The 27,240-nt window shown below is 42.6% G+C and overlaps 1 protein-coding gene across 1 annotated transcript; it reads left to right on the top strand.

The window, feature by feature from the left end:
- The first annotated feature begins 1,920 nt into the window (after positions 1–1,920).
- On the top strand, positions 1,921–26,809 carry MAJIN (membrane anchored junction protein). The gene is made up of 11 exons (XM_036861836.1): positions 1,921–2,082; positions 11,306–11,423; positions 13,894–13,939; positions 17,132–17,207; positions 17,387–17,512; positions 18,358–18,389; positions 18,688–18,779; positions 20,144–20,207; positions 24,222–24,294; positions 25,817–25,934; positions 26,552–26,809. Exons 2-11 carry the CDS (start codon positions 11,323–11,325, stop codon positions 26,595–26,597), a joined length of 774 nt encoding a protein of 257 aa, XP_036717731.1. The 5' UTR covers positions 1,921–2,082; positions 11,306–11,322; the 3' UTR covers positions 26,598–26,809.
- Positions 26,810–27,240: the final 431 nt, after the last annotated feature.

Here is a 27,240-nt window from a genome sequence, read left to right as displayed (position 1 = left end):
GGAGAACATTCCTAGGGGACCATGGGTATCCGTGTGTGTGTTCATGCAGAATTTCATTCCATTTTAAAAGGTCTGCAGCCCCTTGTTTTTCTAAGCCAGTGAATGCTGAAATCTCCCTAGAGAGGCCAATCCTGGATCCAGGACATCCCCATCTTGCTCAGGTTCTTGCAGGCTTTGCTCACAATCTTGGGCTTGTGTTTATCTAGTTAGTGGGGAGAGGGAAGGACCCCAGGCAGGGTAAAAATAACCTATGACAGAAGATTTCTCAGTCAAGCGCAGGCTTCAGGAAGGAAGGCATATTTTGTATCAATTTAATGAGCTGCTTCATCTGGTAGTGATTTCCCTGTTACTGGGAGCATCCACACAGAGGCTGCACAAAAACCTGCCAGGATACTGCAAGGGGGACTCCTACAACATGAAGAACTTACCCAGGTGAATGCTGAGGGCATGCCAAGACTAAAATTCTATTATTTAATTCAACACAAAATTTCCTTGAACACATGAACTGCTTCTCTCTGCACTGCTCCTCTCACAAGTATGTTTCCTTTTCCCTAAGACTTAAAATATTTCATGCTCAGTAGGAAATTTGAAAAGCCAGGGGAAAATTATCTATAACATTGAATACTACTCAGCAATAAAAAGGAGTGAATTACAGAGACGCGTACCAACTTGGATGGATCTCAAGGGCATTATGCTGAGTGGAAAAAGACAATTTCAAAAGGCCACCTACTGTAAGATTCCACTATGTAACATTCTCAAAATGACAACATTATGGAGATGGAGAACAGATTAGTGGTGGCAAAACTAATCCCATCACCATAACACCCCAGACTGCGAGCCACGTGGCACAGAGCAGTCCTCCTGGGTTCTCTTACCCTCTTGTTCTTCACCCAGGCACCCCTTCCTAATAAAGTCTCTTGCTTTGTCAGCACGTGTGTCTCCTCAGACAATTCATTTCTGAGTGTTAGACAAGAGCCCACTCTCGGGCCCTGGAAGGGGTCCACTTTCCTGCAACGAAATGCCTTAATAATTCACAACACCATCAGAATTTGATCAGCAGGAAGTGGATGGGAATGTGCTGGGCTTTGGAATCACAAAGACCCATACCCATCTGAGTGTTCCAGTTCTTTTATATATATATATAAATTTATTTATTTATTTTTGGCTGCGTTGGGTCTTCGTTGCTGCGCGCGGGCTTTCTCTAGCTGTGGCAAGCGGGGGTACTCTTTGTTGCGGTGCGTGGGCTTCTCGTTGCAGTGGCTTCTCTTGTTGCGGAGCACAGGCTCTAGGCGCGCGGGCTTCAGTAATTGTGGCTGGGGGGCTCTAGAGCGCAGGCTCAGTAGTTGTGGTGCACGGGCTTAGTTGCTCCGCGTTATGTGGGATCTTCCGGGACCAGGGCTGGAACCCGTATCCCCTGCATTGGCAGGCAGATTCTTAACCACTGCGCCACCAGGGAAGCCCAGTGTTTTTGAATGTCCACAAGTCGCTCCCGTTTTGGAGCCTCTTTAGAATTGGGATATTAGTAACTGCTGTACAGCACCGGGGTGAGGATTAAAGGAGAGCGTGTACGAAAAGTGCTCCCACGACGCTCCACACACAGTAGGGGCTCCGCGGTCCACTGCACCGGACCCGCCCACGCCAGGCGCGCAGTGGCCGCGAAAAGACCAATGGTCGGACAAGCCCGGGAACCACGGAAAGGCGCTGAACTTCCGTGCTCCAGCGGGTGGGGCGCGTGGGGCCGCGGGCCGCTCTGGGTCTCGGCCTCGCGCGACCCCTGGACGCGGTCGCAGAGGCGCACACGCGCAGACCGCGGCCAGGCCTCGGAGCGCCCGCCCACCAGGCGACCCTGGAGCGCAGCTGCGCGTGCGCCAAGGGCCTGTGCGGAGCGCGGCTCGAACTGAGGCGCGGGCAGGCGGCCGGGCGAGTCGTTGAGTCAGCCAGCCAGGCTTCGTGAGAGGTCGGCGCCTGCCTTTTTCAGAGAGAAGTTCTTAGTGGGTACCCCGGCCGAGGCCACTTTGATGAGGCGCGAAGAACCCTTATGAGAAAGAGCCTGGCCGAGCCTGGGAGGTCCTTGGGTCTGAGGTAACGGCCGGCACCGGCCTGGTGCTCTGGTAGGGTTGGCGCCTTACTCTGAGGGAGATTTCAGGCCCCAGCCCCACTCCACAGCCGCCCCCTGAGGCAGCCTTCGCAGCTCCGGGCCCTTTTGGAAGCCCAGTGCACACGACGCCTGGGCTGTAGGCCTGGCGCACAGGTCGCAGGCTGTGGAGGTGCGAGGGGGGAGCCGGGCGGGCAGGGAGGGGAGCCGGGCGGGCGCCGCGAGCTGCGTCCACATCCCCTTCCACGGGCGAGTGAGCAGCGCCGAGGCGAAGATCCCTGTCCGGGGGCTGTTCTTGCCGCCACACCGCACCCAGCACGGAAAGCTGCCTCTGGCAGAGATCCAGTCTTCTTAGGCCCCCAGCTCCGCTCACCGCACCCTCTTGAAAAAAGAAAAAAGCGACTTAAAAAAAACCACCCACAAAAATGATCATTCTGTCCCTACCGTCCTGTAACCCAGGCTTAGCAGTTGTCCTGAAAACAAGTCTTCCATCGCAACACATCTTGTCACATCATGTCTTAATGGTTTGAATGAGTTTCTGGCTTTCAGATGCCTGACTGAATCTGAGTCAGGGCACTCAGATCTCTCTCTGTTCAGCTACTCAGGTCCTTGAATGTTGGCATCTGGGAAAGGTATACTCGGCCGTACATCCTGGACTTTTCTGAACTTTAGTTCCTTCATCTGCAGATAGTAAATCTACCACAATAGCCAGCAGTCTACCTAGAATCTCTCTTTGGATATCTCGTGGGTGCCTTAAAATTGAGCATGTCCGAAAACAGACTCAACATCTTCCCCTCAAAAACTTACTTTCTAAGGCTCCTTTTTTTGGGAAGTGGCACTTGTACTTTTTCAATTATTTGTTCAAGCAACTCACAATTATCCTTATCCGTCCTTCTCCCTTACCCCATAAAGTCACCAAATCATGACTAGACGTCTTCCAAACCAGTCCACTTGTCTTCATCTCCACTCATCACTGTAGACCATGCTGTTATCAGCTTCTGCCTGGAACCACAGGAGTCTCCTGGCTGATCCTCTTTCATTTGTTCTGGTTCTGGGTTATTTCCCACATTACAGTCAGAGGGTTTGTTTTGGTTTTTTGTTTTGTTCGTTTTTTAAAACTCAAAGACATGTGGTCATGTCATCTCTCTATTATGCCCTTCAGTGCAGTCCTGTTTCTCTTAGGATAGACTTCGCAGTCCGTAACCTGGCCTATAAGGAAGGCCCTCATCCCTTCTCTATCTGTATTTTCTCCCTGGATGATCTCATCCATTCCAATAGCTTCAAATAACTATCTAAACACTGATGACTCATTTATATTTCTATCCTGATTTCCATTCCTTGCATAGTAGGAGACCACCCCCTGGAAACATCCATTAGGATGTCTAATAGGCCTCTCACGCTTAACCAAAACAGAACAGAAAGAGAATGGCAAATCTTTTTTCTCCAGAATCCTTCTCCATCTCAGCAAAGGGTGTGTACCATTCCCTTCTAATAGCAGAGGCCAAAATCAAGAGCCATCCTTGATCCCCACATCTAGTCCATCAGTCTAAAATATACCCCAAATCTAACTAGTCACTAACTACTAAGACCTTAAAGTCCAAATCAGAAGCATCTTTCTGCTGGACTACCACAAATCGTCCTAACTAGTCTCCCTGCTTCTACTCTTGTACTCTTAATTACAGTTCATCTTCTTGTCAGTCAGAGTGCTATTTCTAAAGCATAAATCAAAAAAATTTCACTTCTTTTTATAAAACCCTTAGCATAAAATCTGAACTCTTTACAATGACCTACAGGCCTTATATGATCTGGCTCCTGCCTATCTCTGTGACTTCATTTCCTTCTACTCTGTCTTCCTTCTCTGTGATCCAGTCACACTGACCTTTCTGTCCATTCAACCGGGGGTCCCCAACCCCCAGGCCGCGGACTGGTAGTGTGGTCCGTGGCCTGTTAGGAACCGGGCCGCACAGTAGGAGGTGAGCAGCAGGCGTGTGAGCGAAGCTTCATCTGTATTTACAGCCGCTCCCGATCGCTCACATTACTGCCTGAGCTCCGCCTCCTATCAGCATGATGGTGAGTTATATAATTATTTCATTATATATTACAATGTAATGATAATAGAAATAAAGTGCACAATAAATTTGATGTGCTTGAATCACCCTGAAACCATTCTCCCCCACCCCCAAAGAAAAATTGTCTTCCACGAAACCGGTCCCTGGTGCCAAAAAGGTTTGAGACTGCTGCGTTAAACTACCCATCATCACAGGACGTCTGTGCCTGCTGTTTTTTCCTGCTTGGAATGCTTTTCCCCTCGACTTTGTTGTTTCACTTTCCATTAAGACCTTAACTCAGTTGTGATATCTTCTGAAAGGCCTTCGCTGGCCACGCTAGCTAAAGCAGCCTCCCAGTCACTTTCTACTACAAAACCCTGTTTTATTTTCTTCATAATACTTACAGTACTTCAAATTACATTTATTTATTTATATGTTTATTACTGCTCCCCAAACCTCCTGAAATCTAAGCTCTTAAAGACAAGGAAACATGTCTTTCTTGTTACCCACTCTTATCAGTACTCAGAACAATGCCTGATACATAGTAGGCTCTCAAATGTGTGCTGACTCACTGCTTATCTTTGTAGTCTTAGTTCGTAGCACTGTCCTTCTTGCCGACTGTGTTCTGAAGTACTATACTTCTCTCTCTTGAAATTACCACGCTCTCTTTCAACTGAGGACTCTTGTATCTGCTATCTCCTGTACCCACATCAGACCCCACACCCACTCTCCATTTGTGTCTCCCCAACTCATACTCATCCTTCAGATATGAGTCACTTACTTAGAGTTCCCTGACCTCCATTCTAGGTTAGGATTCTCTGTCATGTTCCTATATCATCCTATCCTTTTTTGTAGCAGTCATCACACTTAAAATTATTTGTAAGCTCTTTATAGGCAGTGACCAAGTTCTTATTCTTCTGCCCTTTATCTCCAGCACTTAAGTTTCTGGAACATAGGAGGCATGCAGATATTTGTGAACTGAATGAATGAATATTGAGTGAACATAAGATTGAGAGGATCAAATCAGGTAGAAATTAGGAGAGCAGTTAGCCTGGAGTGTAAGTTAGCTGAATCTGCCCTGCCTACTTCAGTAGATGTTTTTGAATCTTGTGAGGTAGGGATAGGAAAGCATTGTATAAACTGAGAGTGCTTTTATAAATATAAGATTTTTTTTCATCAGATCCCTATGGTCTGATGGTCTTTCAAAGTACAAAGCTTTATGTTTCTTAACAATAATGCCTGATTCTGTTATTTTAGAGCTATGCTTAGGTGGTAAAATATAAAGAATTGAGGCTAATATTGAGTCTAGGCTAATTCATAAGGTAACTATATTCTTGACATCCTTAATTCAGCTGGACTATCTTGCTTTAGCAATACGTCTGAGTTTTAGTCTTGCCCTTGATGTGTGACCTTGGTCAAATTAGATGATATCCTCAAGTCACGTTTAATCTTTGTAAACCTAGTGAATACAATTCTTATCTCCCCAATATCTCACCAGAGTTAGATTAAAGTCAGTAAAATGTTGCATATTTCCTGTGTGAAATTTGCTCTCTTTATATAAAAAGTAATATAGTTTTTTATTAACTCAGTTTCTTCAGAATCTGCCATTGTTTCATGCCGAGAACAAAGCTATATTTTAGAAGCTTTCTTTTCACACTTTCCTATATCTGTCTTCTGTCACTAAGACCCTTGAGATATGTACATCAAGGACTCAGAGTTTATAGCTCAAAATTGTAAAAGATGTTCCTTTCTCTCTAGCTAAGGATATTCTCTCCACCATTTGCCCTTCTGAAACTACTGATGCTTTTTCATCATTTTTAATCTTCTTCCTTACATTTACTGCTTCAGGGCAATTCATCCAGTGGTGTAACCAAAAAATAAAATGTCCCTCATTGCCTGCAATTTTACATCCAAATGCTTTTAGGGTTCCTGGGATTAGTAGGATTTTTAGAGTGCTGCAGTGAATTCAGTGTGATGTGAATGCTAATAGGTTGATCATCATGTAACAAGCCACAACTAATGGGCAGGTGGTGAGATGAGATACCATTCTGTTGCTTTTCTAGAATAAGGAGTACAGTCCTGGACCTACTGACCAAAGATAGTTTAGCTATTAACTTTTAGGATGGTTAAAATGGAAGTGGAAGAGCCATTTATGTGTAAAGCCATTTAGGTGTAATCTCCTTTCTGGCCTGTTGAGTTGTTCACTAAGGCCTTTTGATTTCATTTCAGGGCATCTTCCTACCCCTCTGTTAGAAGATTTAGTTATTCCTCCCCTCCCAAACAAAACAAAACAAAATCTGACACAGTTCCAATTGCAAATACATTTCTGAATAAATGCCAGTGGTGTTTTAAAGATTGTATCTTACCAGAAAGAGTAGGTAGAAATCTAATGAGAAAGAGAATGATATCAATAAGCATGGGAGTATCTTGGGTAGTCTTAGATCAGCCTCTTCTTGTCCTGTATCTTAACACTTGGATTTGTTTTGCTTTTAAAAACGCTATTCTTGGGACTTCCCTGGTGGTGCAGTGGTTAAGAATCTGCCTGCCAATGCAGGGGACACGGGTTCGAGCCCTGGTCTGAGAAGATCCCACACGCTGTGGAACAACTAAGCCCGTGCGCCACAACTACCGAGCCTATGCTCTAGAGCCCGCGAGCCACAACTACTGAGCCCGTGCACCACAACTACTGAAGCCTGCACGCGTAGAGCCCATGCTCCGCAACAAGAGAAGCCTCTTCAATGAGAAGCCCGCGCACTGCAACAAAGAGTAGCCCCCGCTCGCCGCAACTAGAGAAAGCCTGCGCGTAGCAACGAAGACCCAACACAGCCAAAAATAAATTAAAAATTTTTAAAAAAAGTAATAGAAAATAGTAGTTGCTTATCAATGTGAGAAAATATTGACACATTAAAAAAAATGCTATTCTTGTGGGATGAGGGTGGGAGGGAGACGCAAGAAGGAGGGGATATGGGGATATACGTATGCATATACCTGATTCACTTTGTTATACAGCAGAAGCTAACACAACACTGTAAAACAATTATACTCCAATAAAGATGTTTTTTAAAAAAAGCTATTTTTAAAAAATATTTTATTTTATTTATTTTTGGTTGCATTGGGTCTTCGTTGCTGTGCGTGGGCTTTCTCTAGTTGTGGCGAGCGGGGGCTACTTTTTGTTGTGCGTGGGTTTCTCATTGCGGTGGCATCTCTTGTTGCGGAGCGTGGGCTCTAGGCGCGCGGGCTTCAGTAGTTGTGGCACATGGGCTCAGTAGTTGTGGCTTGCGGGCTCTAGAGCGCAGGCTCAGTAGTTGTGGCGCACGGGCTTAGTTGCTCCGCAGCATGTGGGATCTTCCAGGAGCAGGGCTCGAACCTGCGTCCCCTGCGTTGGCAGGCGGATTCTTAACCACTGCGCCACCAGGGAAGTCCAAAAAGGCTATTCTTTATTGAGTAACCTATGCATAGAGCACTACAATAAGCAATTATACATGCATTATTTCATTAATCATCCTAATCACCCTGCAAGTGAGGAAACTGAGAATAGTTCCTTTTGAAAATAGAGTTTGAAGACAAACATGTGACTGTAACCCCTGCACCCCAAAATATAACCCTAAGAAGCTTTAATCAGGAAATCTTCCATTTTGGCTTGATGCCTTTGTACCTAAATTGAGTTTGCCTTGAGTCATCCAGAGTTATGAGAGTGACCAGGGATACAGTTTAATAAAATGTCCAGTTGATGTGTTATAATGGAAAATGTATGGGCCAAAGGAGTCAGCAATCTCAGGGGTGCTAATCCTGGTTCCATACTGAGTTATGTGACCTATAGGAGTCATTTCCTTCTTTGATGAATTCACTTCCTTTTCGTCCCCTCTAAAGTGAAAGGCACTTCCAGCCATAGGCAAGCGTGAATCTCGTTAGGAATATAGATTTTCAGAGAGTCTGGATCTACTTCAGCAAAGGCAGACAGACCTCTGAAACTAGCCAGGGACTTTTGAAGGTAGAAGGAGAAGCTGAGCATCTGTCCTCAAACTCAGTTCTAAAACTTGGGTGTTGGATTCATAGCATCAGTGGGATTTCCCTATTTTGTTCCCCACACTTATTAGTGGTCAGAGAGCCTGACATGTTAGATCTGCTCAGTAAATGTATTTTTATTAAATGCTTATGAAAGCTCTTTTATTCTTTAACACTGTGGAGGGTTTTCCCATCAAATATCACCAGATATATTTAGTGACAGTACTTCTGTATCTTCTCCTTCAGCTTCAATAGTCAATATCATTATCCTCATATCACATTCAGCTTTGCTTCAGGTGCTATGCATTGACCCAGATGTTTCTTTATGTGAGACAAATTACTAAAACCTTAAAAAATCTTTCCCTTTCTAACATCAGTGCCTATGTGTCATTTAACTCTGTTACTGGGGATTTTCAAGGAAAGATTCTTAATTGAGATTTGTCAGATTTGTACTGCTATTAAAGCTAATCAGTTTTCTTCTCTTGAATTTGCTTTTCTAGTAAAGCATTAAGAAACACTTCAAATCTATCAAAACGGCTAATGTTAATATAATAATCCAGAGTTTACGAAGTGCTTTTTACAGCTTTATCTCGTTTAATCCTCACAACAATTCCAGGGGTAGGTGTAATCCCCATTTATAGATGTAGAAACTGAGAAATGAAAAGGCTAAGTGACTTGATCAGGGTCTAATGACTGATAAGATGCAGAGCTAAGACTCAAGCCTTGGTCCTCCAATTCCAAATCCTGTGTCTTTCCCACTATACCATATTGCTTATAACTTCTCTTCTTTTGTTTTAAAGGCATCATGTTTTATGATCACCTAAAATTGGTTGAGAGTCTAACCCTTCATCTGCAAGATCTCATCAACTTAATGATAGTCCCTGGGACAGTGTCACCATGACTGCAGTACTCATGTTGGAAAATAACCTTGTGAAATCTTTGAACCACTACTACTATGTGGTTGTTTGGGATTGTGCTGTCTAATCTTTATTTTCAAATAGGGTAATTAGTGTGGGGTGTTTGTTTCTGAAGCAGGCAGCCAGCAATTAACAGGAACAGGCCCCAGCTAGAAGAGGGTTGTTTTTACTTCTTTCAGCCATCCAGCTGTGGCACAGCACATGAAGTTTCCTCTCTGGACCGTCATTTCCAGCAAATGTTCTTCATTTCCTTTGCTCTGATGCCCCCAGTCCTCAGTCTGTGGGGGAAGGTGACTGCATTTTTGAAGAACCCTCTGAATAATTAAGAGCTCAATTTTTGTGACAGCACCCTAAGTTTTACCAAGTGGACTCCCCGCTTACTTAGTAAAGTCATCTAGGACCAAAAACACCATCAAATCTGGCGTAGGTTCCTGCCATGCCTAGGGCATGGGGGATCTGCAAGTTTTTCTCAGGATGTGAACGGTATTTCCTCTCTGGTAACTTTGCAGTTGGCACCAACTATTTCTTTTCACTTTTGACTGCAGTTCTAGTCTAAATAGTCTCGGGTTCTGGCTCCAGCCTCCTGTGATTCTAATCCCGAGCAGCCAAGATCAGACACTGGGATATCTCTTTACTGGCAGCCCCAGACTTAAGCTTTGGAAATTGTGGGAAATTTCATTCTTTGGCGCATAGATCTTCTGATTCTACCATACTAGAGTTCTCCCTGCTGAGTAGACATGGAATCAGGGTAATATGAAGGAAAGAATAATGAAAATAATCCTTTATGTGTGTATAATATTTTAGTACTTACAAAATGATTTTATATTCGTTATCTCATTTTTTTCTTCCTAATAATCCCAGGAAAAGTGATTAAGACCATCAAGTCTGGACTTACACTGCCTCAGTTTGAATCCCAATTCCAACATTCATAGCCATGGGAAACTAACTTCAATCTCTCAGTGCCTCAATTTCCTAATCTATCAAATTTAGACTACTTATTTCATAGGCTTTTTGTGAGGATTAAGTGAGATATATTTATAAGGCACTTAGAATAGGGTATTACAAAAAGTTGTTGTTGTTAGTTGTTGTGTAAATAAGTTGTTATTATTGTATAAATATCAACAAGAAAACCAAGGCCCAGAGAAACTAGGTAGGGACAATGGAGCTGAGATTAAAACACAAATTATTCTTACTTTGTGCCTGTTCTATCTACCCCATCTCAGCCGCCTCTGAAATCAATACCTTGCATTGTATATAGGTAGATTTGATCCTAGGAACTCTGGACATTTTACTCTCATTGTTTATTATTTAAACTTCCATATGAAGAGACAGAAAGTACAGGGTTTATTATCTCTACAAATAAAAAGAGGCGTAGAAAAGTCCTAGTGACTTAGAAAATCACAGTGTGCTTGATTCTTACTTCTGAGTGCATATCAAATGCTCTCTTGGAGTAGAAGAGACATGCCATACTTCTTTTTCCATTTCTTCCTCTCCTGAGTTTCCAGCAGAGAGGACCTTAAGTGAGCAGAGATTCTGGAATAGGAAAAGTAAAACTAGTAAGTGCTAGGAGAAGAGTGGACACTCTTATGGCACAGGGCACTCTCATAAGTGGTGAGGAAGAAGAGTAGTTGAGAGGTAGGGAAGATAAGGCATTCCTTGGCAACACTGGAAAACATTAGTATACATCCTTATTTACTGCATTGGCTGTAGCAGGGAGGTGTGCTAATTCCTAAACTTCATCTTAAATTAATAGCAGAGGTGTTCCCAATTGTGCCTCTTATTGGTGCATCCTTTGTTTCATTATTTGATTTGAGCCCTCTTCACCTTGACATAGGTTCCAGGGAAAGTGGGGGCAAGGGACAAGAACAGATTCAAGAGATATTTGGGAGATAGATTTAATCCTAACAAAAACCCTGTTAGTCATCAGATGTTAGTATCATTAGTCTCATGGAAGAGAAGTAATTTGCACAAGGTCATAAGGTAAACAGCAAAACTTCAACTCAGGTCTTTTGACTTCAAGTATAGAGATTGTCCCAGAATATCATGTATCCTCCCCATGCAGGTGGGGAAATGGTCCAGGTAATTAATATCAGAACTGAGCCTGGAACATAGGCAGTGACACTGAGAACTGGACATTATACTGATGAAGAGATGCTACAGATTAGGCAGGCTTTCTTTCCTGTACATAAGGAACCATATTTAGCTTTTTAATAATTCTCTAATATTTCTATTTTATTTAGGTTATCGTTTGGAAGCAATGAGTTTAAAACCTTTCACCTACCCATTTCCGGAGACGAGGTTTCTTCATGCAGGACCCAATGTGTATAAATTCAAAATTAGATATGGGAACAACATGAGGTAATTTTAAAACCAGGAGGGTAGTCTTTGCAAACACAGATTAGTACCTTCCCACAGGTCATTCCTTCTCTGCCTTCACCCAGTCCAGGAGACTGGCTGAAGCAGCACCTTGTAGGACTCTTTCCCAGGTATTTTGTGTTCTATATATTTATTATTCATATAAGTTTTTAAATTAGCAATGGCATACCTTTGGGGTGGTGGTTCTCAAACTTTTTTATCTCAGGACCCCTTTGCACTCTTAAGATTGAGGATCCCAAAGAGTTTTTGATTAAGAGGGTTATACCTGTCAATATTCATCATATAAAATTGAAACAGAAAAACTAAAATAATTACTTATTAATTTTAAAATAATATAACATTTTATTAAAGTAACTATATTTTTGAAAAATTAATGAGAGGATTGACATTGTTTATATTCCCAGGACTTACCCCAGGAATGCAAGGATAGTTCAACATACAAAAATCAATTAACATAATATACCACATTATTAGAAAAAAGAGAAAAAAAACCACATGATCATCTCAATTGACGCAGAAAAGGCATTTGACCAAATCCAGCACCCTTTCATGATAAAAATACTCAAACTAGGAATAGAAGGGAACTTCCCCAACATAAAGGCCATATATGAAAAACCCACAGCTAACATCATACTCAGTGGTGAAAAACTTAAACTTTTTCCTTAAGATCAGGAACAAGATAAGGGTGCTCACTTTCGTCACTTCTATTGAACATAGGACTGGAGTTCTAGCCAGAGCAATTAGTCAAGAAAAAGAAATAAAATGCATACAAATTGGAAAGGAAGAAGTGAAACTTCTATGTTTGCAGATGACATGGTCTTTTTTTTTTTTTCTTTTTTGGCTGTGCTATGTGGCTTTGCGGGATCTTAGTTCTGTGACTAGAGATTGAACCCACGCCCTCAGCAGTGAAAGCACAGAATCCTAACCACTGGACCACCAGGGAATTCCCGACATGATCTTATATGTGGAAAAACCTAAAGAATCCACACAAACTAACAAAAAACTGTTAGACCTTATCAACGAATTCAGCAAAGTTACGGGATACTAAATCAACATCAGTTGATTTATATATACTAGCAACAAACACTCTGCAAAGAAAATTAAGAAAACAATTTTGTTTACAATAATATCAAAAAGAAAAAGTACTTAGCAATAAATTTAACCAATGAGGTGTAAGACTTGCACACTGAAAACTACAAAAAAAATATATTTCTGAGTGAAATTAAAGGAGACCTAAATAGAAATGTATCTGTGGGAATTCCCTGAGTGGATAGGACTCAGCAGTTTCCTGCCGGGGCCGGGTCTAATCCCTGGTCAGGGAACTAAGATCCCACAAGCTGCACAGCGAGGCCACTTGATTTTGTAACCTGAAGTATTTCATTGGTCATTTGAAAAATATTGGTTCACTGGCTTATGCAGATTGTTCAAATGTCAACACATTTCATTATATAATATCAAAAAATCACATTTGCTAATATCACTACTAAACTTGTCAGAAAAATGTCTAAGTATTTGGAAGCTGTCAACCCCACAGTGGTGGATAGAAGTTTTCCAAAATTCAAAATTTTGCTTGAAATCCCAAAATTTATCCTTAACAACAAATACTGTCAATTGTTTTCCTTAAATTGATAAGCTCACTGTTCATTTTTGAGAAAAGGTCTGTCACATTCCCAAGTCTGAATAACAATCATAGTTTATCTGTCAGCTGATCATTCAAGTAAAATATCATGAAAAAGCAAGTGGTTCAGTTTGCAACTTAAATAGTTGTACAGGTGCTTTTTCTCAAGACAACCATCATCTTCTGGTATGCAGCAGAAATGCTTTATGCATACTTCCTGTTTTATCACATAATATTAAAAAGACATGTATTCAAGGGTTGAGATTTATAGAATTATTAATTTTTCACTGCTTCCTCTAGGATATTAAATGAAACTGGATTTTTTTTCCTGTGTGGTGGTAAAGATGACTACAACTGCTAGTACAGTTTAGTGCAACTGGCTAGATTTGTGCTAAGGCACCAGCAATTTTGCCCACCATTGATTTTGCACTACAGATTACAAATGTTAACATAGTGAGAAAGGCAAATAACATCTTAATATTATTATGAAACTAGTTTTGCCCTTGGAGACTCCTTGAAAGGGTCTTGAGGACCCCTAAAGGTCCACAGACTGCACTTGTACAACTGGTCTAACAAATTATTAACTTTCACAGTGGAAATTTCAGGTCTTGGCGGGTTAATGGAGAAGATATTTTGGTACAGCCTTGTACCAATTCTCAGACCACACCACCTAGGTGATCACTTCTTCCCTTGAGCACTGGGTCAGCACACACAATTGTTATTTAGCTGTGTTTCCTTAGCTCAATGGAAGTTTCATTTTTTGCTCTACTAGAGTCTGTTGTCTCCAGAGCTTTCCTTCTTGGCTTACTTATCTCTTGTCTGTTTACCTTCTAGAGGAGAAGAGGTAGAAAACAAGGAAGTCATCGTCCAGGAGCTAGAGGTAGGGAAAGAAGCAGACAACTTCTGGGAATGTTATTCTTTGAGCTGAGGATGCGTCCATATTCAGATTTTAGTTATTTCCAGCAAACTGAGTCACAACCTCCACTTGATTACTTGGCTTCTCCCTGCCACATTTCCTCTGCAAAGAAACTTTACTGTTTTTCCAGGGAAATTAAATCCTATACTCTTTCTCAGTTCTCCTAGTTGAAGTGTCAGCACCTTTGAGGCTAAGAGTTATTTTGTTTCCACTAGAGTTCCCAGCCATGGGCAGCTCTCTTTTGTGGCAGCTGGCGTAGAGAAAGTTTCCGGAGGACTGCAGCCTTCCAGGGCTCTGGGAAACCTCACCATCCCAACCACTGTCTTGTACTTGACGTTCAGGAAACTCAACTGTAAATACACAGACAAGGCTGCTGTGTGTTCATTTTAATTGGAAACATTTGCAATTGCTTTATTCCCACTTCATTTTCATTCCTTTGCTACCCAGCTCCTCTAGCTTTAGATCCTCCCACAGGAAGAAGACAGAGAAGGTGGGCAAATTCGCAGATTGGTGAAAGCATTGGAAAAGAAATTAGAGTTCTGGGGGATGGCCCTGGATTCCAGTCCTGGCTGAACCACTAATTAGCTGTGTGAGCCTTGGCAAATCATTTATCTCTCTGGGTCTTAATTGCCTCATTCATAAAATGAGAGCTTTAAACTAGCGTATTCTCTTCTAACTTCACAACTGAGTGATCTATGACTGTTGTGACTTATGAAGACATATGTTGCCACATTACAAAGAATTTGAATATAATTACATACACAAACAAAACTCTGTGAAACCAAAGTCTTAAAGGTACCTGTGGCTCTTCAGCTGTGTGTTGTAAGATACATTAAGATCTTTGAGGACTTCAGAGGCATCATTATAAATAACAATTATTTTAATATAGGACCATGACAATTTTCTGCTTATTTTATTTATGAGTAGCGCAGAATTTATTTCACTTTGCTTCACTTAATATGGGCAGAGAAAAGCTCAAGGCAGCATAGTAGAGTGGAGAGAGCTTAGACTTTAGAGCCAGTGAAACCTGTATTTGAACTCTAGTTTTGCCTTTACAGTGTGACTTTGGGAAATTTGTCTGCCTTCTCTGAGTCTGTTTCCTTACCTGTCAGTGAGATTGATAAATAATATCAGTTTTCAAGGTTGTGGTGAGGATTAGAAATAGATGTATGCAATGCCTGCCACACAGTAGTTCAACTAAGAGTAGCTAGAGAGCACTTATATCCATTTATAATCATATTTAAAGTTTTTGAAATGCTTTTTATATGTTCTTTTTCTTACTCTCATTAGTTTTGAGGCAGATGTTATCCTTTTCCACTCATTTTGAAAACATTTATTTATTTATTTTTAAATTTATTTTTGGCTGCGTTGGGTCTTCTTTGCTGCGCGTGGACTTTTCTCTAGTTGCTGTTGTCTTCATTGTGGTGCATGGGCTTCTCATTGCTGAGGCTTCTCTTGTAGTGGAGCACGGGCTCTAGAGCGCAGGCTCAGTAGTTGTGGTGCACAGGATTAGTTGCTCCGCGGCATGTGGGATCTTCCCGGACCAGGGCTCAAACCCGTGTCCCCTGCATTGGCAGGTGGATTCTTAACCACTGCGCCACCAGGGAAGCCCGAAAACATTTATTGATAGGCAGTTTAGTCTAATGGTTAGGAGTGTAAGCTCCGAAGCCCCACTGCCTGGGTTAATATCTTAACTCCATCATTACTACCTGTGTAGCCTTCCATGAGTCATTTTACCTCTTTGTCTTAGTTTCCTCATGGGTAAAATGGGGATAATAGAAGTGTTTATGTTATAGAGTTTTATGAGTGTTAAATTCATTAATATGTATAAAAACAAAAATATTTGCCATAGTGATTACTCAATAAATACTAGCTATTAAAATTATAAGCTAGATACTATTCTAATAGAGATCACACAAGATGAACATGACAGTTTCCGTTTTCTCTGAGCCCAAATATGAGGAAAATGAGGCTTAGAGAGATGAAATGACAAAACTGAGACTGAAATTCAGATTTTTTTCCCATAGAAATTTAGTAGTCTTTTCATGATACCAATTGTTTAATTAGTATATACTAATAAGCATAGGTTAATTAGAGACTAATCAATTCAGATTTAAAGAGAGTAGAAGAAAAGATTTGACTTAAGCAAAAGCAAAATAAGTACATGTAGATAAATACCAGTATTATTCACTAATCCAGTATATATTTGTTGAGGACCTGTTATGCTTCATCCACTAATGGTAGACACCATAGAAGGGATGCTAAGATAAATCAGGTGTATATTCTACTTCAAGAAGATTTCTCAGTAAGGAAAATAAAAGTATGTACAAAATAAAAATATGTACAATAAAAATATTCCCTACATAAAAATATGTAGGGATGGGCTTCCCTGGTGGCGCAGTGGTTGAGAATCTGCCTGCCAATGCAGGAGACACGGGTTCGAGCCCTGGTCTGGGAAGATCCCACATGCCGCGGAGCGACTAGGCCCGTGAGCCACAATTGCTGAGCCTGCGCGTCTGGGGCCTGTGCTCCACAACAAGAGAGGCCGCGATAGTGAGAGGCCCGCGCACCGCGATGAAGAGTGGCCCCCACTTGCTGCAACTAGAGAAAGCCCTCGGACAGAAACGAAGACCCAACACAGCCATAAATAAATAAATAAATAAATAAATAAATAAATAAAATTAAAAAAAAAAAATGTAGGGAATTCCCTGGCAGTCCAGTGGTTAGGACTCAGCCCTTTCACTGCCGGGGCCAGGGTTCACTCCCTAATCAGGGAACTAAGGTCCTGCAAGCCACGGGGCATGACAGAAAAAAAAAAAAAAAAGTACATGGAATATAGTAAAGGCCCAAGGCTAACTACTGTGAAATTTGAGACTAATAGTTAATAAAACTCGGGAAATCAGGGAAAACTTTCTGGAGGAGATGGCTTTTGAGCTGTATCATAAAAGGATAGGTTGAATTTGGTCATATACTGATGGGTTGAAAGGGTATTTCAGGCAAGAGCATAGAAATAGAGAAGCAGAAGGCATATTCAGGGAACAGCAAGTAGTTCAACTTTAAAAGCATATAGAGTATGTGAAGAGCAGTGATAAGGATAAATTGATAGATTGGCTGAGATTAGACAGTATTAACGTCATTTCAAATTTTTTTTTTCAGGATTCTATTCGTGTGGTCTTGGGAAACCTGGATAATCTGCAGCCGTTTGCTACAGAACACTTCATTGTATTTCCCTGTATCCTTTCTTTACTGGGTGGAAATGAACTACAATTCACACTATAGATTCAAATGGAAGCAACAAACACATAGGCAGTTTGGAGGGTAGGTCAGGGAAACCAGAGGGAGTCTTTTCCCTAAAATAGTACTCAGGGATTCGTACTGGCTTCTTTCCTCACTCCTTAGCACATTTCCCAGATAAAAGCAAATGGGAGAGAGTGTCCCACCTGAAATTCAAACACGGAGAGATTGTCTTGGTCCCTTATCCATTTGTTTTCACTCTGTACGTGGAGATGAAATGGTTTCATGAAAACCTGTCAACTGGTAAGTAGAATGATAGAAGTGTAGGTGGTGGAGAAGAAAAAAGGGAAGGTTGAACATCCATGGGTTAGCAGTGCAAGCTGAATATGGTGAAGCAGTCGGCCAGATTGGGCGCCAACACTGGCAGTGCGGAAGTCAGGAGCATGTGCTCCAAACTAGACTGCCCGCTTCAAGTCTTGGTGGCTTTGCCACTTAATAGCTCTGTGACCTTAGATAAATTACTCAGTCTTTCTATGCCACCTTTGTGAAATGATGAAAAATAATAATAGTACCTATCTCATTAAGTTGTTAAAAAGATTAAATGTATAAATACTGGAAGATGGAAAGTACAGTGTGACTTAGAATAATCATTCAATGAAAGATACTTATTATATAAATAATTCCTCCATTTTAGAGTATTTAATGACTTTCACCTTAGTAGTATCTTAAAGATATCTCCCAATTTTTAATCTCTGGGGGCCACCGCTATTTTTACAAATAGAGGGATAAGGAGACACCTGCCAGTTTGATTTGAAAAAAGGTACAAAGGCCTTACCTCAAAATATCTCCTCAATTCATTTGTCACTCCGCTGAAAGTTCCACTTTTTTTCTTTCGTAATAGGGATCATCCCCTTTTAAGTGACATATAGTTAGAATATAGTAGGAATCGAACTATTTTTAGCTTGTAGATGACAGTAGTTCTAAAATAAGGGAGGAAGAAAGTTTGAGGACACAGTATTTGTAGGAAAAGTGGTACCGGGCGGTAGGGAAAAGGGCACACACCAAAGTTTTGTCTAGGACCAGGTCTAAGACGTCAATGATAGCCAGAAAGTCTCGATCCATTATGACATTCAAATTTTCTGTTGCAGGAAAACCAGTAAACAGCAGTCCTCTTGGGTTGGTAAGTTTACCTTTTCTGTGAGAAATGAAAATTGCCTTTATTGCCTTCTGTTGTCCCAAAAGTCCTGCTCTTGTCTTTTATGCCCCTTGGTTGTTGCCTGAGTCCAATCAGAATTGTATACGTGAGACATTCTTTTTCCCCTTGGCTAGATTTCTGAGACTATGTCTATCCTTACTTGCAAAGCTGGTGTTAAAAGTTGCCTTTGGCAATTTAAAGATGGGGAGTTCTCGTCACTGTGCCCTCATGTGAGCAACTCTGGAAAAGGAAGAGTCACAGGAAGTGTGGTTCCTTTCTAAAGGTCCTGGCAGAGAGGAAAGCAGCAGGAGCCACGATGAGGAAACGAAAACACGCAGAAGCGCCCGGCTCCCCAACCAGGCCAGGGCTGGACAGGTCAGTGGTTTTGGCAGAGGGGCTAAATCCTGCATCCTAGTTAGGCTTTGCCAGCTGTTGCTGCTGGTTGATCTTGTCCTTGGGCGTGTCACTCTCTGTCTCAGGGCTTCATTCATACCTGCCTATTCTAGTGGGTGGACTAAGAGAAGGAAGCAAGTTGATGTTTGCAGTGTAATTGGAACACGGTCCCTTCCTCAGCAAAGTAGAATTCTTCTGTTCATCAAGATGAAGACTGAGGGAATTCCCTAGCAGTCCAGTGATTAAGACTGCGCTTCCACTGCAGGGGGCACGGGTTCGATCCCTGGTTGGGGAACTAAGATCCCACAAGCCGCATGGCACGGCCAGAAAAAAAAGATGAAGACTGAGAGGAAATGTAAACATATCTGTACAATTGAATCCAACAAATATTCAGTGAGTACTTACTATGGTCATACTGTAGCAAAACACAGAAGGCACAAGATATGAAGTCCCAAAATATTATCCAAGAACATAGAGAAACCCTCAAAAGAGTGAGAATGAATAAAATATAATCTTATTTTATCCAGTTAGCAGTAAACTTTTGGAACTCTACCTTAAGAGGTAGTACAGACTGAAACATAAATGTCTGCAACAGGATATGCATCAATTACTGGGTGAGGTGCTGCGAATTAGGGGGAGTGTTAAGCACAACCCTTAACATATTGAAGTTGCTGTTGTAGAGGCTACTTATTTTCTTCTTTTGATTCTCTGTCAGGGACAGAATGAGTCAGTAAGACAATTCAGTTGTTCATGTTAGCACCCAGAGAGGGATGATGGAATAATCCAAGGTGTGGTTTGCTCCCAGCCCAAAGTGCTTTCAGCCCAGGTTCACAGAAAGCAGCTGTTCTTTTCCTGGTACTGTATGGGCCCCAAGACATACAGGAGCAGTGAGGGTAGACCATGAAGGAGCTGACCCCTACACCCTCCAAATGCACACATCGGTGAAGAGTTAGGAAATTCCTTTCCCAGCCAGGTGGGATGTGAGGGTACTTGGAGGTATGAAGCTTTGGTCAGTTCCATTTGACTGAATTATCCATGGAGATGAGGCCTCACATCTTCCCTTTCTCTGTGTTTTGATGCACAACCAAGTATTTCAAAATCTGATACCTGCTGTCAATCACATTTTCCCTTTCTCAACCCCTAGATCCCAAAATGTCTCAAATTGTGATTCTACTGTGAATTAAAGCAGCACCCAAAGAGAGTTTGGCCACACAATTTATTCTGCAGGCCAGGAGTGGCATAAAAATAGCCAACCTGCTGAAATATTCATTTGGGCCACATTTGCTTGAATGTGGTGATGTTGCTGCTGCCAGTAACACTTCCTGGGCTTTTTTCTCCCACCTCAGGCCCAAGAAGGGGACTTCCAGCCAAGAGCTCAGCAAAAAGAAGGCCCCTATGGAAACCAGGAGGGTAAGCACCAAAATGGAGACTTCGAGACTCTTGGCTATTTCTGCTCAATTACAAGTCAGGATTCCTGTTACCAGCACATCTTGATCCTTAGTACAGACTGAATTCACTGGACTCATTCTCACGTTTCACCATCTGCAGAACAACTTTCAACCATTCCACCCTCGCCACAACCTGTCCTAAATGTAGCTGCATAATACACACATTGATGAATCCTTTTGTTAAAAGGTCTTCTCTTAGCTTAAAAAGCTGCTTTCTTATACTCTGCAGTTGAAAAAGAAAATAGATCTGTTGAATTGAGGTGGGATCCAGCTTAGAATTTTTTTTAGAAAACTTTTTGCCTTCATCTGCACTGGACTCTGAGTCTGGGAACATCTAGTTTTTTGGTTTTGTTTTTTTTTTTTGAAATTTTGAATTTTATTTTATTTATTTTTTATACAACAGGTTCTTATTAGTTATCTATTTTATACATATTAGTGTATATATGCCAATCCCAATCTCCCAGTTCATCCCACCAACCCCCCACCACCACTTTCCCCCCTTGGTGTCCATACGTTTGTTCTCTACATCTGTGTCTCTATTTCTGCCCAGCAAACCAGTTAATCTGTATGGGAACATCTAGTTTTTACAGACAAAATAGGTATATATCAGCACAGGATACTGGTAAGAGAAAACTTCATTTAGAGCAGTGATGGTCCGGCCCTAATAATATATGATTTCATTTTGTGAGGTCTGCTCTCCATTTAGATATTCATACAACTGCTACTCCTCCATTTCAGGACTCCTTTTCCATAGTAGTCTCTAAAATAGTGCCCTTTTTCTTGAAATAGCTGTTATTTGTGACTTTTCTTACTTCTCTGCCATCGCTCCAAAGCAGCTCTGACCTTAGGTATCCAAACATTCCCAACTCACCTCCCTCACCTTCCCAGGATCTATAACATGATCAGTTATTGAACAAACATTTACATATGCATTCATTCCACAAACATTTACTGAGTGACTCCTATGTGCCAAGTACTAGAGCTATCACACACACTCTCCCCGAAAAATGCCAAAAGTGTAAAGCTGGGCAGACATTACTGATAAATGTGCTACGTGCAGGAATGAAGAAAGCACAGGGTACAAAGGGACCACAAAGGAGAACCTCATTCAGACCAAGTGGATGTGAAAGAGAGTTCCCAGAGTAGCTCAGAGTAGCTCAAAGAACTAAGGCTAAGAGGAAAGAGTACAGTGCTTTTGGTGGCTGGAAGCCAGTGCACCTGGCGCTTAGAGGACAGTGCTGAGAAATGTCACTGGAGAGGTCAGCACGGGCTGGATCCTAAAAGGCTTTAAAGCCACCTTCAAGATCATAGGAATTCCCTAAAACATTTTAAAGTAGAAAAGTGAAGTGATTTTCATTTCTAAACAATTCTGTCTCCTGTTAGCAAGGCATTGTGTTAGGTGCTGGGGTGCACCCAAACATATAAAACCTAGTTTTTTTCCAGGAGCTTATTAGCATTTAGTTGGGAGTAGAGTGAACCCTTAAAGATGAAGACCTCTGCCTCTGTGGGCGGGGGCACTGTACAGAGCCCTGTTGTGCCCATGGCCAGCTGGCCCATGGAGTGATTTAAAGCAGATGGTTTCCCTCTTCTATACTCTCATCCTTCAGAGAGGGAAGAAGAAGAAATTAGAAAGTACAAGAAGAGTACATGAAGCTCTGGAGAACAAAGACACTTTATACAACCAAGATAATTACTATTAAAGGAACATTTCCCTCACTCTCTACCCTATGTATCTTCCTATTCTTAGTTTGACACATCATCTCCCTTAAGAACCCACAGTTTCTTACTCAACATAATTACCTTTTCAACCTGATACTGGGTTTAGAAAAAACTCTGAGCAAAAAAAAAAAAAAAAAAAAAAGGAACATGTTTATTGATTTTGACTCAAAGCCCAAGCGGTCTCCATTGTAGACCCTGTTCCCAGAGAGCAGACTTCTCCTAAATTAAAGTGATCACAGGGACTCTTAGTGTAAGTCACTTGAGCCGGAAGAATTGAATTTACTCCTATGGTCCAATGCCTAATATCTTCTCTTCCCTTTGGGGGAAGTTAAGGTGTAGAAACACAGTGTGGATTGTGCACATCTGTACACATAGGGAGGCTGTGCAGGGAAAGCTTAGAAGAATACAACATATACCTGAATAAGGTCTCTGTTTCATAAGAGGTGTTTTGAGGAGAATGGGACGGAAGGACAGACTCATTCCCTTTGTTACTTTAGCTCCCAGATCTAGAGATCCAGACTTTAAAAAGATAAAAAATGGGAGAGAGCAGATGAATGGACCAGAAGTGAAACAGACTGCCATGCACGTAGCTTTTTTTTCAAGCCTTTGCTTGAACTGCACTTCTAAGCAGATCTGACCCTGAACATACAGGGGACAACCTTGCATCAGGTTTTCAGGGTATTATGTGTTGTTGGATGTCCTAGATGGTACCCTCAGTCTTAGTCAGGCTATAATGGTTTTCCTCTCTTAACAACGTTTGCCTGAGGAAACCTCTATCAAGATTTCAGGAGAGCACAAAGGCTGCCTTATGAGGGAAATTTCCCCTGGTTCAGAGGTAGGCTATACCTCTGCCCCAGGGCCTTTGCCCTTCTGGTCCCCACTACCAACCTTAGTAGATGCTTCCATTAGGGCCAATGAAGCAGTATTTAAACCCCAAACCATAGTTTCCATACCTTACCATAGTAAGTTTGTGAGAATCATTCCCTCAAGCTAGAAATCAGATCTGGGCCCTCTAAATTTCATCTCCACCCTGTCTGGAAGAGAGAGTCTCCTTCTCCCCAGAGTTCCCTTTCACTTTTATAGGAGTATGACTTAGGTGGCTGCCCATGTGGTCTGGGATTTGAGGGGTTTGTGGAAAAGCTTAACAGAAATATCAGCTTATGCTTAGGATGGGGGATCTGTCCTAATTTTCCTGGGATTGCTGTGCCTCTGCCTCCTAGATACACCCTTGCTATAGAATTCTTCACCAGCGGGACTTCCCTGGCGGTCTAGTGGTTGAGAACCTGTGCTTCCACTTCAGCGGGCATGGGTTCAATCCCTTGTTGGGGAACTAAGATCCCGCATACCGCGCGGCGTGGCAAAAGAAAAAAGAGAGAGAATTCTTCACCAGCAAAATGGCTCAAGGAACTCCCCAGCACTGCTGGGCAGTCAAGCCCTCAGGTTGTGCCTGGGTGAGGGAAGTGGCCAGTTGGCAGATTCTCAAAGGAACTATATCAACCATGTTTCTGGCTACCAGGGTGTCTCCTAGAATATTATAGGCTTGGAACCAGGTTGTAGGATGTCCCCTTCAAAGTACAAAGGAAGGTCTATAGAGCAGTAGACAGAAATAATAAGATTGCTTATGCCATAGTCATGTTTCTGCTGCCCTGGCTCTAGCCACGTTGATCATATTTACATATTAACGGCGATGTGCCCTTGTATGTCATGTCCCTTTCTGGAATGCCCTGCTCTCTCTGACCCCTTGATGCCATCCACCAAGGCCCCATTTAAATAACACTTTCCCTGTGAAGTCTTCCTTGATTAACCACTACCCACTCTATTCATGTCCTCCTCAGTAACCAGGGCACTCTATGTAGACTGATGGAGTAGTCTTATCACACTGACTTATAATACTTAGTTTATACATCAGTTTTACCACATAGATTATACTTTTCTCCAAGGTAAAGTAAAGGTCCTCCTGATATCTGAAACCTCAATATTCTGTCCTTGGCAATAGTTGGCACTCAGAAACATGGAATGATAAGGTATACCCAGCTTGGTTTGTTCTTGGCTGTTAAATATTATGATTTTAGAGAGACAGTGTTTGGGAAGCTGATATGGAAAAAGGACAGTCCTATAGAAGGAAAAATAGAACCTGCCTGGACAGTCAGAAGACAGTCCCCAGCACTGATGTGACATCACCTTACCAGCAAATAGCATTCAGACCACCAAGCTGTAAAGGAGTAAAATTTAAGACTTTTCTTGGTCTTTTTATCAGAAGAGAGAAAGAAAAACCCAGCAGGAATGGCAGGAGACCTCAGCATTTGATATCACTGACGTTCAGGACCAGGGTAGGTTCTGGGAAATTAATATGTATTCTCCTCTAATAATCATCCTGTCCTCTTTTTTTTTTTTTTAACAAATTTATTTATTTATTTATTTATTTTTAACAAATTTATTTATTTAAATTTATTTATATTTATTTTTGGCTGTGTTGGGTCTTCGTTTCTGTGCGAGGGCTTTCTCCAGTTGCGGCGAGCGGGGGCCACTCTTCATCGCGGTGCGCGGGCCTCTCACTGTCACGGCCTCTCCCGTTGCGGAGCACAGGCTCCAGACGCGCAGGCTCAGTAGTTGTGGCTCACGGGCTTAGTCGCTCCGCGGCATGTGGGATCTTCCCAGACCAGGGCTCGAACCCGTGTCCCCTGCATTGGCAGGCAGATTCTCAACCACTGCGCCACCAGGGAAGCCCCCCTGTCCTCTTTAGTCATCTGATGAGCAGAGCAGCACAGAGCTCTGTCTGGACACGCTCAGTGGGTGATGTACCTCGCTCCCGTGGAGGTGCTTGTTGGCCATCCTCCAGTCTGGGGGCAGGCTCTTGAGTAATAGAAGCCCCCGCAGTTCCCAGAAGGAGTGAAGGAGGCAATGCATGTCCTTCTTGTGCTTCTGATAGCGAAACTGATGCTCCCACAGTTTCAGAACATTTCCATATTGTGTGGTAAGTTTTACAGAAGAGTTGGGAGGGATATGTTTCACTTTTCTATCCTGGAGAACAATCTCTGGGAAGCTGTCTCTCCTCCTCTCCCCTTTGGGGCACTAGTATTAATATTGAAGGTGCAGGTGGATGCTTGGCAAGGGCTGGGAATGCATGTTGAGGTATCGCTCTTTCAACTTGCTGATCTTTCACTCAGCATGAGGATTCGGTATGGATGCAGTTATCACAGATGCAGTCCTGTGAGCAAGTGAGTTCTTCAGTAAGTTGTCATTCCATGTGTAGACACACCAGCCATGGTAGGTGTCTAGGATTTGAGCAGTGTAAAAATCTCAGGGGCAGGGCTTCCCTGGTGGCGCAGTGGTTAATAATCCGCCTGCCAGTGCAGGGGACACGGGTTCAAGCCCTGGTCCAGGAAGATCCCACATGCCGCGGAGCACCTAAGCCCGTGCACCACAACTGCTAAGCCTGTGCTCTAGAGCCCATGAGCCACAACTACTGAAGCCCACGCGCCTAGAGCCCATGCTCTGCAACAAGAGAAGCCTGCACACCGCAACGAAGAGTAGCCCCTGCTCCCCGCAACTGGAGAAAAGCCCACGCAGCAACGAAGACCCAACGCAGCCAAAAATAAATAAATAAAATAAATAAATTTATTTAAAAAAAACAAATCTCAGGGGCCTGACTTTGAAAATACTCCAAGGTCAGAATAGCACCTTACTGAGCTGAGATGAAATTGGGATGTCAGAACAAGCAATTCACCTGGCTTCGAATAATCCTGGTTTGAGGCTGCCCTGGGCTCATGCTCGGTGTCCTGCCTTCTCCTGCTCACATAAAAGTAGCCTGAGGACTGACACCTTTTCCCTGCCTGAGTGTTTTCCTTGCAGATTCTAAGTCGGGGGACAGCCGAGCAGAGAAGATTACCCCACCATTGCAGCAAAACGATCCACCTCCACCTGAAGGACGCACGGAGCTGGGAACCAGTGGCTTCTTTGGGTTTCTAAGGTAGGATAGACTTCTCTCCTGCCATCAAACTGAGACCCAGGGCAGTCCAGCTCCAGAGCCTGCCCCACTGAGTCTCTCAGGGAAATTAGAATACAAAAGAAAGCAGATTACCTGCATAATCTCTATTTTGTGCGGGATAAATGATGGAAATGAAGTGAGCATGAGGGCCCTAACTGTGAATTTAACAAAGACTGTGTCTTGTTCATTTTTACACAATCTACCCCACCCCGATGTGCCCAGCATTGGACCTGATTCCACAAATGCTGCTTGGACAGAATCTATTCTGATCGTGCTTGGGTTATTCAGATGATTTCGTTACCAAAATGTTTCCATTCTCCCCTCTGAATCTAGGCTGTCTTCAGAGTCCTTTTTGCAGAGTACAGTTAGCAAATCCCTTTATCTAGAGCTCAGCCATACCATTGCAATTGTTCTTCTTTATTTCCACCTCCTGAGTATACTCTGACTTGGGTACCTTTTCAAATGCTGTTTCAGACTTGAATTTCCATTCAGTGGTCTCAGAGCAAAACTGCCCTAGCTAATAATGGAGCCCTAATGGGACCTGGGAGAAGGGAAGTGGACCTCTAGAGTCTCAACCTGCTCTGCTCTTCTTCCTGCAGCTCCCTCTTCCCGTTTCGGTATTTCTTCAGAAAGAGCAGCCAGTGAGCCTCCTAAATGCAGCGGTGGGAAGAGCATTATCTCCTGCAGCGACTCCTCCCACTCCACTCTCTGCTTATGACATTCCAGTCATGGGGAATGAGAGCCCCAAACTCCCTGAGTCCTCTTGTGGGTTTGTCCTTTACAATGGCATGTCCATTTGCCTCTTTACAATGGAATGTCCTTCCCCAATTTAAAACACTGAGAATGTAACTTTCTAAAATGCCAGTTAGGTCTTTCATCTGCAGCACTTAGATTTCTAATGAAAATAAATTATTTATGAAGAGTTATTGACTGAATTTTAGTGGAGTAGAGAGAGAGAGCGCGAGAGAGCAAACTCTTTCCTCAAGATATAGGGAACCAATGCCTGAAACCTCCCCTGGGTCTCCCTGGTTGTTGTTGACAGAACAGTTTGGGTAGGTGGGGTCTGTACCTGACCTCAAACCTTAAACTCCCCTGGCCGGGTTAGAGAATGGGGTTTTGCAAGACTCAATGTCCTGAGCCCTGCTGACCCTCAAGAAATCATGTCTCCTCAGTTCACCCAGTTTGGCCCCAAAGTGCAGTCTCTTAGTAGGTAAATGCTTCTCACCTAGCTACCCCTTTGGCTTTTGACAGTAATGCAGATTAGTTTATTGGATCAACTGGAAGTCAG

Source organism: Balaenoptera musculus, chromosome 8 (genome assembly GCF_009873245.2).
Source record: "Balaenoptera musculus isolate JJ_BM4_2016_0621 chromosome 8, mBalMus1.pri.v3, whole genome shotgun sequence".
Classification (NCBI taxonomy): domain Eukaryota; kingdom Metazoa; phylum Chordata; class Mammalia; order Artiodactyla; family Balaenopteridae; genus Balaenoptera; species Balaenoptera musculus.
The sequence above is the reverse complement of the archived record's forward strand: the minus strand, read 5'-3'. Positions and strand labels throughout refer to the sequence as shown.

What these genes read in the sequence shown, in the direction of transcription:
- MAJIN (XM_036861836.1), top strand. Translation starts at nt 11,323, where the DNA reads ATGAGTTTAAAACCTTTCACCTACCCATTTCCGGAGACGAGGTTTCTT. An exon ending in AGATATGGGAACAACATGAG is followed by an intron (nt 11,424 to 13,893) that starts GTAATTTTAAAA and finishes TTTACCTTCTAG; the next exon opens with AGGAGAAGAGGTAGAAAACA. An exon ending in TCATCGTCCAGGAGCTAGAG is followed by an intron (nt 13,940 to 17,131) that starts GTAGGGAAAGAA and finishes TTTTTTTTTCAG; the next exon opens with GATTCTATTCGTGTGGTCTT.